Source organism: Kogia breviceps, chromosome 8 (assembly GCF_026419965.1).
Source record: "Kogia breviceps isolate mKogBre1 chromosome 8, mKogBre1 haplotype 1, whole genome shotgun sequence".
Taxonomy (NCBI): domain Eukaryota; kingdom Metazoa; phylum Chordata; class Mammalia; order Artiodactyla; family Physeteridae; genus Kogia; species Kogia breviceps.
The window spans coordinates 58376108-58390148 of NC_081317.1; the positions used below are offsets into that span (position 1 = coordinate 58376108).

General features: G+C 38.0%; 1 protein-coding gene across 5 annotated transcripts in view; it reads left to right on the forward strand.

The window, feature by feature from the left end:
• TTC39B (tetratricopeptide repeat domain 39B) overlaps nucleotides 1-14041 on the forward strand; it is a 134858-nt gene that overhangs the window by 104513 nt on the left and 16304 nt on the right. For all 5 annotated transcript variants that reach the window (XM_067041478.1, XM_059072943.2, XM_067041477.1 and 2 more), the window contains 8 exons: nucleotides 30-135; nucleotides 1507-1572; nucleotides 3114-3222; nucleotides 3768-3835; nucleotides 3921-3980; nucleotides 5427-5588; nucleotides 6983-7074; nucleotides 11507-11633. In XM_067041478.1, coding sequence (XP_066897579.1) covers nucleotides 30-135; nucleotides 1507-1572; nucleotides 3114-3222; nucleotides 3768-3835; nucleotides 3921-3980; nucleotides 5427-5588; nucleotides 6983-7074; nucleotides 11507-11633 — 790 coding nt within the window. The remainder of the gene's footprint in view (nucleotides 1-29; nucleotides 136-1506; nucleotides 1573-3113; nucleotides 3223-3767; nucleotides 3836-3920; nucleotides 3981-5426; nucleotides 5589-6982; nucleotides 7075-11506; nucleotides 11634-14041) is intronic.

Below are 14041 nucleotides of genomic sequence, written 5' to 3' on the forward strand. Positions count from 1 at the left end.
GTACAGTATAACTGTTTTCTTCAATCCAGAGAATGTCTTTCTATCCTGCATGTAATTCAGAAGAACAAAGTTGAGCAGCAATTCTTCTATGAGTTTGAAGGTGGCGTCAAGCTTGGAATAGGGGCCTTTAATTTGGTAAGTGATCAGAAAGCAACCAGAATCTTTTGTAAAAGAACCTTAGGTTTTCAATGCCTCTGCTACTGCATTTGAACCTCACCGTGAACCACTACCTGGGTTTGGTTGGCAAGTGGCTACAGTAGGATCAGTTTTCTTGTGCTGTGAACCAGTGGGGGCTTTGGCCAGAATATGCTGTAAAGTTCTTCACATGCTCAGAGTAGTTTTCGATTGTATAATAAGGGAAGCATGCAGCTCTCTGAATGGACTAGTAACATTTTTTGGTAATAAGGAGCTTGAAATTCAGTTCCATTTCCACATCAGAAATATTATTGCTATAGCAATGGTGGCTCTGAAATTGAAAATAGGTGAGGGAACAAATATAGTTTGAGGGATGATGAAGCTCTGGGGTAGATGAAGGGTTTGAGTAGATATCTGTCCAATTGCTATTATTTAGATATTTTGATATTTTATTAAGGTTTGACTGGAATTGGTGAGAAAATTAAGTGGTAAAGGGAATCCCATGCATATGTGTATACGCTACCGTGGCCACTTTGTTCATGAGCCCATTGGTTGATGACGGAGTTGGCTGAGGAGAGAGGCTGGCTAGTGTCCACAAAATGAATCACCCTATCCACTGGATTACTAAAATCTTCCTCTGCTGAGGTCAGCCTTTGGTGAACATTCACATAGGACACAAATATCTTCACACTTTTTGCCCATTCTGAGAGGTCTGTCCGTATACATCTTTCCCAGAGCTCCTTGTTATCAATTTTCCTATCATGTTCTTTCTAAAGCCCTGACCATCCAACCAAACCATTGGCAACCACCCATGAATCAGTAAATAATTGCATATATGGCCATTTCTCCTTCCAAGCAAAGTGAACAACCAGGGCACTGCTCAAAGTTCTGCCCTGGGAGGACTTCCCTTTATCCTACTGTTTAGGGATGTCTCAGAGAGGCCCTGTAGTGCTGTAGGTGTCTACTTCTGGGTCATGCCTGCATGTATGAAGAATACAACAGACTTTTGCTTTTTGGAAAAGGATGCCAAAAGAAACACTGTTTGGAGGTGGACACTGGGGGTTATCTTCTCATGACTTTATCAACCCACATGAAAGGAGGAAGCGTTCTTTAGAGCATTCTGAAAAAGCCAGGTTTTTTGTTTTGTTTTTAATTTTTTAGGTGTGTTATCTTAACTAAATGAAATTAAGTCACAAGTAATGATTATACTAGGTGCAGTATGTGGTGATTGAGACGTTGTCTAGTGGTTTAAACTTGGTTCTAATTTTTCATATTACTGAATCATTAAAACTTTAAGTTGTTTAGAGTTTAACATTTATCTACAGTTAGATATACTAACACATAAGTACACTTATATATTTTTTCTTACAGATGCTGTCCCTTTTACCAGCACGGATTATCAGACTACTAGAATTTATAGGATTTTCTGGAAATAGGGTACAAAATTAATTTTTTCTTAATTTTGATGAGGAAAATAAAAGTTATTTATTGAATATGAGGGAAATATAACATGTCCTCATAACTAGCAATTTGTTTAGAGAACAATAAAGAGGCATTGGGTCATGATCATATTTTTCAGGAGTTAAGAGATGGTTTTTCTATTGAAAGTTAAAAATTTTCATCTTTGTTATTTAAATTCTGGGATTAAAATTTATGTTTTACTAATATTGCTGCTTGCTGGATCTTTAGTACTCATGTGAGGTTAAAATATGCTTCCCTAACATTTTTGCAATCCCAGAGTTTCCTGCAAAACCAAGAAATTAGGCTAGATTTCCCTGTCTAACATTTTATGATTTGTATGGATCAAGCATAGTTGCAGTGTTTTGGGTTTCCTTGTTTTTACAAGTTTCACTATAAAACTAAGCAAGGAAATTTGTTTTCCGTGAGTTTTGTTTGTTACAGTTGTGTGGTTGTTTTTGTAGTGTATAACACTGATTAATCATAACACTCAATATGCTATTGCCAGAGTTGCCTTATTGCAAAAGTTGTCCCTGTTAGTCCAGAGAGCAGGTTTTGAGAAATGTATGAGAACAAGTACAAGAAGCTGTAATTTTTTCCCCCACTTATTCCACTGTCCAGGTTCTCCATGAGTATTATATATTTATGGTGATCCCTTCCTGATATGGCCTGTCTATCCAGACTCTGTATTTCATCGTTACCCTTCCCCTCTACTGTTCATCTTCCACCTTATTTCTTTAGTAGCTCCAACTTGCCCCTTGAATGAAGTCCAAACTATAGCATGGGTTCAAGGGCCCTGGGATCTGATTCTAGCCAATGCTTCTAGCCTACTACCCATCCTTTTTGCTTCCCCAGTGTTCCTGCTAAATTGGGCAAATTGTTGTTCTCCAAATAGACCCTGTGCTTTTCTGTTTCCATGCTTCTGCTGGTGTCTGTTTTAGATGTCCTTCCCAACTGGCATCCTCCCAAGTAATGTCTCTTGAGAGCCTCTCCATCCATTAGGATTGAGATAAATGTCACCTGTTCCACAAAGCTTTCCCTTATCTTCTCCCAACAGGGCTCAAGTATTCCTAACTTCCAGAATCATTTATTTATCTTTCTTATGGCCCTCGCCATATTCCATAAAATTGTGTTCATGTACTACCTTCCGTATTTGATGGAAAGACCTTTGAAGACGTAGAACTGTATATATTCATACCCACCATAGCGTTTTGTACTTAGATCCTCAATATGTTTTAATAAATTAATATTTATATAAGAGAAATACAGCATTTTCTATGAAATAAGCTCTACCTTTTTCTCTCCCTAAGATCACATGATATAAGAATTTGGGAGATTGTCTTATGCTAGTTTAAAATGTAAAATTTGTTTCTAGTTAGGTATTACTACTATTCTAAGCTCTTGAAAAATAAACCCCACCTTCATGGAGGGTGGGGATACATGAGTTAGCATTTTAAAGTCTCTGAATATGATGTTTCAATCATGCTCTTCTCATTCTAAAATGCATCTAATTCCCGTAGGAGTTGGGCATCCTGCAGTTACGGGAAGGCGCCTTAGGAAGAAGCATGAGGTCTCCACTATGCTGCTTAACTATACTAGCTTTTCATACTTATATCTCCCTGATACTTGGTAAGAACTGGATTATATTTCACATCATTGAAAGTTGATTATCTTTCATCAAAGTAAGTAAAAATTTAGAAAAATCAGTAAGAGATCGTAGTCTATATTTACATTTTTTTTGAGTAAAAGTGGAAAATTGTGACATTTCTCATAGTAACATTTGGCAGAGGGGGTGGAGGGATTCTTTCATCAAATTCTTCTTAATCTGTTATCAGCTAAAAAATTCTGTTAAGCTTGTTTAAGGTGATCTATTTTTAGCATATTACATTTCTTTTTTTAGCAGAAAATTAAATTTTTGGTTAAAATAAGTTTAATATTGCTATTAAAACCAAAAATTTCAACCTCTGCTCATAAGAATTTGCCCTAGAGCTTTGTTAAACTAAAGTCATAGATGAGACTTGTCTTCTTTTATTTCCCAAATATTAAAATGCAAATTTAAGTTTTCATGTTTTCCATGAATAGGTCTTTGCTATATTTTAATGAAATTTGGAGAAATAGTTATAAATGTCGACCACATTTCGTGAAGACTGAGACTTTTCCTGTTAAATTTCTAGGTACAGGAGAAGTGAATGTTGTGGAAGCAGAGAGTCTCCTTGAACCCTACCTCCAGCAGTTTCCAAATGTATGCTTAGAATTTCAAGTGTCTTTTTCAGCCATAATCAATCAACCAGGATTGACCATTGAACAGTCTGTTTCTCCCTCTGCAGGGCTCCCTCATGTTGTTTTATCATGGCCGGATAGAGCTGCTGAAAGGAAATGTGGAAGAGGTAACTTATTTGAGGGGGTCATTTAGGGGGCTGTCTATATGGTGGAGTTGCGTAGTGCACCCATTCCATATGAGCAAGTCCAGCTATATGCACTAGACAGAAATAAAGGGAAAATATGTAATTAAAAAGCCAAAAGTTAATTTTGTGGATGCACTCTATGATATGTAGTAGATTACTGAATGTACTCTACATTTGCACGTGAAGTGCCTGAGGCAGTTCAGGGTAGGATATAGATATACAGTTGGGCAGGGACTTTCAAAAATCTTTGACTACTATCCATCTCAGTATTACATATTGACTTTGGAATCTTGCCCCTGCATAAAGGTCACTCCAATGTACTACATGTGTGCTCCCCATCAAAGGAAATTATTCACTAATTCCCTTGAAGAAGAAGAGTGAATAGCCTTTTATATAAATATACTCATGAACAATTTTCTTCTACACAAATGGGGTCAAACATGTATTTTTCCTTGATTTGATTTTTTTCTACTTACAATACATCTTGGATTTCTTTCCAGGTCAGTATTTCTAAATCTTTCTCATTCTTTTAGATGGCTGGGTTTCATTCAATGAGATGGATATACTGTACTTATTAAAGCAGTCCACTATTGATAGACATTTGGCTACTATACAAAATGCTGTTGTAAACATTATTATATGTATATTTCTGTGCAAAGGTGTATTTATATAAGATTGATTCTGATAATGAGGATTTCTAGGTCAAAGATGTTTGCATTTTGATAAATTCAGACAAATTGCCCTCCTAACTTAAGGCTAGTCCATTTAAACTCCCATAAAGATTTGAGAATACTTGTTTTCAGTGCTCTTTGCCAGCTCTGGTCATTATTTATCTGTTTTATTTTTGCCAATGTGATGGTTAAAAAATGATAATCTAATTTTTTAATTTATATTTTCCAGTGTAAAAATTTCTTCATATGTATATTTGTCACTCATATATCTTTTTCTCTAATTTCCTATTTATATCTTTAAACAATTTTCCCACTGAGTTGTTTGTCTTTTTTTAAGGATTTTATAAAATTGCTGTATGATAAGGGTTAATCCTTTGCCCGTTATGCATATAGCAATATCTTCTCCCAGTCTGTCCATTGCCTTTAACTTTGTTTAAGGTATATTTTACCCTCTGGAAGTTCTAAATTTATTGTCAAATCTTTTCTTAAAGGACTTCTGCATTTTACGTCTTACTTAAGAAAGGAACTTTGCTACTCTCACATTATAAAGTTCCATGGCCCTCTCACAAAGTTAAAATAAAGAGGCAAAATTTAACTGTATTGCTGCATGTAAGGAAAGGAACGTGTTGTCATATTGAGTGGTTTAATGAGTGATGATTTTGCTCTTTTTGTACAAAGTGTTTTATGTATTTTTCCATTAGGTTATTATCTACTTGTCTAATATCTGGATGATCAGCTTTATGCAATTGACTTATAGGCACAAGAGATATTTCGAAAATGCATTTCAGTTCAAGAAGAATGGAAACAGTTTCACCATCTCTGTTATTGGGAGCTGATGTGGATTTTTGTATTCCAACAAAACTGGAGGGAGGCGTATTACTATTCAGATCTGCTTTGCAAAGAGAGTAAATGGTCCAAGGTAAAGTACAGTTTCATTAATGTCATCTGTTTGCTAATAAGTGTACAGGATGATTTTCATTTAGGACTGTTTGTTCCATAGTATGATATTGACACTGTTTTCTCAACTTAGAGATCCATCAAAGGAGGAAGTATGCATTAAGTACCTGCTGTTTATAACCACTGTCCTCAGCACTATGTGCTTTAAAAGCCATCCAAATAGTCTTTTTCAACAGAGGCTTTATCTGTGAAGATGAACTGTACTTATATATAAAAATTATTAAATATCAAGTCTTGATAATTGTTTGTAGACTTTTTGATGTCCTGATAACAAGACTTTTCATAATAATAAAAATTAGTTCTTTATCCATTCATCTGTTGATGCACACTTAGGTTGCTTCCATGTCTTGGCTTTTGTAAATAATGCTGCTATGAATGTTATGATGTACATATCTTTTCGAATTAGTGTTTTCATTTTTCTTTGGATATATACTCAGGAATGGAATGCTAGATCATATGGTAGTTCTATTTTAATTTTTTGAAGAACCTTCATACTGTTTTCCATAGTGGCTGTACCAATTTACATTCCCACCAACAGTATACTAGGGTTCCCTTTTCTCCACAATCTCATCAATGCTTATTATTTGTTGTCTTTTTGATGATAACCATTCTAACAAGTGTGGCAAGTTAGGGGAAGGAGATTAAGAGGTACAAACTGCTAGCTATAAAATAAATAAAATACAAGGTTGTAATATACAGAGAATATAGCCAATATTTTATAACAACTTTAAATGTTGTATAATCTATAAAAATATTGAATCACTATGTTGTACACTTGAAACTAATGTAATATTGTAAATCAACTATACTTCAATTAAAAAAAAGTTCTAAAAAAATTCTGATCCATTTGTGAAAAGTTGGGAGGAATGAGATAATGATCTCTCTTTCATTTTGTCCATTTTCTTATCCATGAACATTACAGTTGTATAATAGGAAAATGGCCAAAATTAGGTGAAAAGTTTTGATCTCATTTGGAACAGGTGATATAAGACTTCATTTCCGGGCTTCCCTGGTGGCGCAGTGGTTGAGAATCCGCCTGCCGATGCAGGAGACACGGGTTCGTGCCCTGGTCCGGGAAGATCCCACATGCCGCGGAGCAACTAAGCCCGTGAGCCATGGCCGCTAGGCCTGCGCGTCCGGAGCCTGTGCTCCGCAATGGGAGAGGCCACAGCAGTGAGAGGCCCGCATACCGCAAAAAAAAAAAAAAAAAAAAAAAGACTTCATTTCCTTTTTAAAAATATTTGATATCTCTTTTAAATATTTGATATCTGGAAGATTTGTAGGTCTTTCCTGATTTGCAAGATAGCAATGTCATGTACCTAGGATGCTTTCTGACTAGCTGCTTTTCTTTTCAAGGCAACATATGTGTTCTTAAAAGCTGCAATTTTGAGTATGCTTCCAGAGGAAGATGTAGTAGCAACTAAAGAGGATGTGGTAACTTTATTTAGGTAAGCAAGACACTATTTCTATAACAAAGATCCTGAATGAATAGAGGAACACACAAATACTTTCTTTTTCCCTTAGTGCTCTTCCATGCTTCACCTTCATATTTCTTTAATTTATCTGATTTGATAGAGAAACTCTTAAAAAATATATTTAACTAAGGGTCAAAATTTTATCCTTTTAGCAAGACTTTGCAGATATGCCAGTGTAATTGGGAATCTTGAGAACACATGGTTTTTTGTTTTGTTATTTGGGCTTTGCTACTGCATTTTGAACACAGTTTCCTAAAATGGTATTGTTAGCTAAAGATGTTTACTGTTATAAATCAAAGGTATTTTGTGATCAGAAAAACTTAAGAATATAACACAATATAACGTACCCTTAGTTTTCATTAGTGTGCCAAAGATGCTGAGAAGCTCTGCTATGAAGTAATCTGTTTAACTTTGTTTAGACCAGTGTCTGTCCATCCATCCATCCATCCATTCATCTGTAACCTTTATTTTGAGCACCTACTGTATGAAGACTACTGTGTTAAGTGCTGAATAAACAGGCATGGATTCTGTCCTTGTGCAGTTCATAATCTTGTCATGGAACTAGACATCAGTGAAATAATCACCCAGTAAATGCAAAATTATAACACATGACTGATTTTTCTCCTCCTACTTGTCTCACCATTCCTTCTTGGTATCTTTGTAAGCTCATCCTACTTCCATCTATTAAAAGTTGATGCTTTTGATTTCAAAGGTCAGTCTTAGAACCTCAACCTTAGGAAATCTGATTCAAGCCAAATTTCAATCCCTAGTACAGACCTTGTGACTGAGCTCCAGACCCATATATCTAGCTCCCGTTTACCACCTTAGATATGTCAAAGCATTTAAAACTCACCACATCTGGTCTTCCCTGGCAAACCTGGTGTTCTTTCCTTTCTCAGTGACTGGGACTACCAGTTAGCAAGGCAGAAACGTATAATACTTGCATCACCAACACTACCCACTGTCCCTCCATTCCCCAGTGGGAGGAGAGGTATGGATAAGAGCACAGAGGGAATGATAGTTGAGATGAGGTCTGAAGGTGGCTTGGGAGCTGCTGGGGCAGTGGGGAGTTGTGGTGGTAACAGTTTCAGACCAAGGGAACAGCATTTGAGAGGATGCAGTTGCCGGAACAGCATATGAGAGGATGCTGTTGCAGGAAGGAGCACTGCACATTAAAAGAACTAAGACAAAGCTGATATGGGACAGGATGTGATGCTACATTTTATAGATAGGTCAAAAGAAAATGAACGTCCAGGATTGCTCAAAATATGTCTCGTAGAACACAGAATTCCTTTAAAAAATAAGACAGAGTCTCTAGCTCTACCACCCTTAATGTGCCCGATCTTGTCCGATTTCGGAAGCTAAGCAGGGTCGGGGCTGGTTCGTACCTGGATAGGAGAGCACCTGAGAATACTGAGTGCTGTAGGCTTAAAAAAAAAATAAGACAAAATGTGTTTTAGGGACATACAGCTCATTGGTATCCCGAGCGGGAGTCGATAAGGTAATAGAACAGAGGTAGAAACCAGACTGGGATTGGCTGAAGAGTGAATGAGATACAAAGGAATGAAGAGAGTTGAGTATAAATAACATCCCTGGATAACTTTGACTATGAAGGGGAAGAGAGAGAGAGTGAGTTGAAGGGAGATGTAATATCAAAGAATATCTTAATGGGAGAGATCTGAGCATTCTCAAAAACCACTGGGAAGGATCCTTTTGAGAAAGAGAAGTTAGACATATAAGTGAGAAATGGGATAACTGATATTTGCAAGGCTCTTGAGAATGCAAGAGGAGATAGAATCCAAAGCACTGATGGCAGGACTGGCTTTATCTAGAGGGAGGACCAGGTTCTCTATTGTATGGGGGGTAAGAAGTCCAGAACAGGTGCGGAGGCATGCAAGCTAGTGTGTGGTAGTGTGAGATGGAGGGCTTCCTCCCTCACAGCTTCTGTTTTTCTTTATGAAGTAGGAGGCGGGGCTGTCTGTTGAGAGTGAAAGAGAAAGGAGTGGGCTGGAGGTCTGAGGAGGATGAAGAATATTGGAAATCATTGCTGTAGAGGGTGGGACAGTGAGGTGATGAGAGAAACACAGGAGGGGGAATGGCAGGCGGTGCCAGGGCTCGTTCGAGGTTGGTGTTGATGAATTTACAGTGATACCAACTTGTTCTCCGTGCAGGTGCAGGAAGGATGGATACTGAGCTTCATCTGGATGAGTGCAACGACTAGGCATTAGCAAGGGAGTCTAGGACATAAGCCAGAGCATGCTGCAGTAAAGATTGCCTGCCTGGCCGTCTAAGCAGGAGGGTGGAGGGACGGGAAAAGAAGGAGACTGCTGAGCTGGGAGAAAGTTGAAAGGCAAGAGGACTGAAAGTCTTAGTAGAACAGCCAAGGTAGAATGAGGAGAGTGGTGTTCAAAGGGTGGTGTGCTTGAATTTGTGCTTTGAGGTCGAAAATTACAGGTGGTCTAAGTGGTCTAAGGTGTGACTGTAGGGGTGGGTGGCTGTGATGGAAAGGAGGAGGTGACCGCTGGAGATGAGGAAGTTAAGGAACAGAGAAGCCCAACTGCGTTCTTCAAACATAATTGATGACAAACACTTTTTAAAAAATATTTATTTATTTATTTTTGGCTGCATTGGGTCTTCGTTGCCATGCACAGGCTTTCTTTAGTTGTGGTGAGCGTGGGCTTCTCATTGCAGTGGCTTCTCTTGTTGCGGAGCACGGTCTCTAGGCATGTGGGCTTCAGTAGTTGTGGCACCTGGGCTCAGTAGTTGTGGCTCACGGGCTCTAGAGAGCAGGCTCAATAGTTGTGGTGCACAGGCTTAGTTGCTCTGCGGCATGTGGGATCTTCCTGGACCAGGGCTCGAACCCATGTCCGCTGCATTGGCAGGCAGATGCTTAACCACTGTGCCACCAGGGAAGCCCAGTGACAAACGCTTTTAAGTGGAATATGATAGTGTGTGAGCATATTATCAGAAGTAATGGCCTGGCTGAACCCTCTGACAAATTTGTCAGAACAAATTTGAAGGTATGACCAGGACTACTTTTTCATGCTTTTAGAGAAGCTCTTTGTAGCAGTAGGACCATGTATACTAATAGAATCAACATTAGTGGAAGCCATGTAGATTAATGCCACCTCTTACTGGTAGAATGTATTGCCTCATTTCACACAAACAACAAATGGAATGGAATATTAAGATACATTGGGATCTTTTACATCTACGCTTCCTGTACTTCAAAGTAAATTTTCTCCATATCAAAATAATTTCTTTGAAATATGTAACCAGTCTTATTTTCAGGAGAAAGCTTGAGGTCTGCTGCATGTGTGATAGCATCTAATTTGTTGGGATAATGAGAGGAGAGTCCCAAAAATGAATGTGCTCTTCATACAAACTCTGTGATCCTTAAATGACAAGGTTTCATGTCCACCGCATGCTTCTGACCCCTTCCCTCAACTCCCACCTCACATTTCCACTGCCTCTTCCACCGATGTTAATTCACAGTAATGATGGGCATTCTGGTTTAAAAGCCATAGCCCTTTGTACACCTGAAAATAATATAATGTCATATGTCAATTATACCTCAATTAAAAAAATCCGTATTCCCAAATTGTGCCCAGAAATAATGTAACACAAGCTTGTCTTCATATTGGAATGTTTTTTCCTCTATTGCATCTTTTTCTTTCAGTATAGTTGGATATTTCCCTAAATTTCTTCTTGGCAACATGTTTGGTGCATTTGCAAAGTTATGTATAAGAAAGTGCCCTAGGAACATGTAGTCTCATCATCCTATTCTCAATGTTATGTGCTTGTGAATTTTATAATTGGAATTTCTTAGAATTTTGAGAGAAAATTTATAAACATGGTATATGTTCTTAGTTGATTATTTTCAAAATCACCTATGCTTTGGAAACATTTTCTCAAATTATACATGAATTGATTGCTATCTTTTGAGTCACATTACTTTACAGATCTGTGTCATACTTGCAGAAAGGAATAGGAGATGTACCAGTATACCCTATTGCCTCTCTCAGAAGTATCCACAATGTAAATACTTTGGACTTTCTCCTGCTTACTTATGGAAATTGCCAATTTTATATCTAGATTTCCTTGACTGTTTGATAGGCTAAGACACTTGCTAAGTTAACTAGAAAGAAATACGTGTCAGTCAATGGTTCTCAAACTTGTGCATGCATCAGAATCCTCTGAGGGCTCATAGAAATCCACATTGCTGAGCCCCACCTCTAGAGCTGCTGATTTAATAGGTCTGGGGTAGAGCCTGCAAATTTGCATTTCCAACAGGTTTCCAGGTGATGCTGATGCTACGGGTCTGGGGAGCACAGCGTGACAAGGACAGGTGTAAATAATGTATGTGTTCTTAATGTCCTTTCTCTGGGGCTGGGGCTTTTCACAGACAGGTGGATGGCTTGAAGCAGAGAATTGCTGGGAAATCGATCCCTACTGAGAAGTTTGCTGTGAGGAAGGCTCGACGTTACTCTCCCTCGTTACCCGCACCCGTGAAGCTCGTCTTGCCTGCCCTGGTATCTGCCTTTATTTTATATACCATTTGCATCCTAGAAATAAATTGTCTATTCACAGTGGCAGGGAGAACATCTAACTTTTGTTGTGAAGTTTGCTCAATTAAAAACTATTGCGTTTGTAAGGTGAACATTTATAAATAAATTATTAATGAATAATAAAAAGTATAGCAGATGTTTTTGACTGATTGGTATGTTCTAGGAATTTTGATAAAGGCTATTTATAAAATATATCATTTAATTCTTACAGTAACTCTATGAGGGGAGTTTCTCTTTGTAGCCTCATTTGACAAGTAAGGAAATTCAGGCAGAGAGAGATGAGTTGACTTAATTGAAATTGAGTTGAATTATATTGCAAGCCACATATGTAACTGTACCTTTTCTAGTAGCCACATTAAAAATCAAAAGGTAAAAAATTGAAAAATAAAAGGACACATGATAATCATTTTAAGAGTATTGGTTTAACCCAGTTTATGCAACATTTTGTCATTTGAGCATGTAATCTCTAAAAACTTATTAATGAGATTTCGCATTCTTTTATATTGTACTCATCCATTGAAATCTGGTGTGTGTTCTATGCTTAGAGTGCATCTCAGTTTGAACCAGTCGCATTGCTCCAGAGCCATAAGTGGCTGGTGGCTGCTGTGCTCTAGCCCAGCGCTAGAGCTCACATTCTTGATCGGTATGCCATTTAGGCTAGACTTTGTGAAAAGCATAATTTCAACTTAAATTGTCTTAATGAAGACTTTTTTTAAAAGTACTGAATATATCAAATTATGATGACTCTTTGGGGCTTTAGTTTTGCATAGGTAGTCACATAGCACAGGAAAGCTGTTTAGTGCAAGCTGACACCTGCTGTCCTTTGGGGGTTCATGATTTATTTTTGATTCCAGAGTTTATTCAGTTATCCCCCTTTAACAGTTATTTAGTTTCCAGTCTTTACTACATCAAACAAGCTACAATTAATATTCTTTCATATATCTCTTTTTGTACATGGGTATAAAATTGTCTGGGAAAGATGTCTAGAAATGGAATTCTGAGTTGAAAGGCAAATGCATTTAATACTTCGACATTGCCAGTTTGCCCTCCAGAAAGGCTGTACCAATTTAAATTCCTACCAACAGTGTTTTACTGTTTAAATGTGCAATTGAGCATCTTTTCACATGCTTCTTCATTTTTAATTCTTGTTTTGTGAATTGCTGTTCGTATACCTACTTCCATAATTTCATCGGGTTTTAAAATTATTTTATCATTGATATAGAAGCTCTTTAAATATTCTGTGAGAAAGAAAACTGCAGCCCCTCACAGGCATCAGTTGGGAGCTAGCCTGCACCTAGTACCTTGACTCAGGTTTTCCCAACTTAGTCTCAGAGAATACCACCCTCAGACTGGGTTGTTCTATGCCTGTGATGGAATGAGATAAAAATATGACCACTCTGGGGACTTCCCTGGTGGCGCAGTGGTTAAGAATCTGCCTGCCGATGCAGGGGACACGGCTTCGAGCCCTGTTCTGGGAAGATCCCACATGCCGTGGAGCAACTAAGCCCGTGTGCCACAACTACTGAAGCCCGTGCACCTAGAGCCCATGCTCCACAACAAGAGAAGCCACCGCAATGAGAAGCCCACGCACCACAGTGAAGAGTAGATCCCGCTCGCCACAACTAGAGAAAGCCCGCCCGCAGCAACAAAGACCCAACGCAGCCATAAATAAATAAATAGATAGATAACTTTAATTAAAAATATGTGATCACTCTGTAATCATATCTGAGCACAGATAAAAATAAGAATACCACGCAAATCACAAAAAATGACCAAACATCCCCCTTTCCCGGCCAACGTGGGAGCCTGCTGCTGTTTTACCAATGACAGCTTTCAGCTCCGTTTCTGTTTCATTTCTATCTAGTGATTTGTGCTGGGAAATTTTTTTCTTTCTGTGTCACAGAACTTCCCTGAAATTTTTCTAGAGCACCATAGTCCTTTCTCTGCCCTAGAACTTAGGTGCTTGTGTGTACATGATGATGTATATAGCTTGCTCTGATTACTAAGGGGCTTAAGGAAGGTTAACTCAGAGCACTTATTTCTCCAGGGCAAAGGGTGTAGAATTGGCTTGAATTTGTGGTGACTAGGAATTTTACCAAAATCCTATATGTCATAAAATGGCAAGGTCAGGTATGAGCATTCCTTCTGCTGACAAAATATTCCTTCGATAAAAGCAAAATTTAAAAACATCATCATCAGTTAAAATAAATGTTCGGTTAGTTATTGAATTGAACTCTTATTCTGTTAGCGATAAGAAGCTAGATGTAAAACAGAAGGTAGTGTTGTTATCTTAGTTTTCAGTACCATAATGTAAAGATGACTTTGCTGCCACTCCAGTGTATTTTCCTCATTTCTACTGCTTCCCTGTAAGA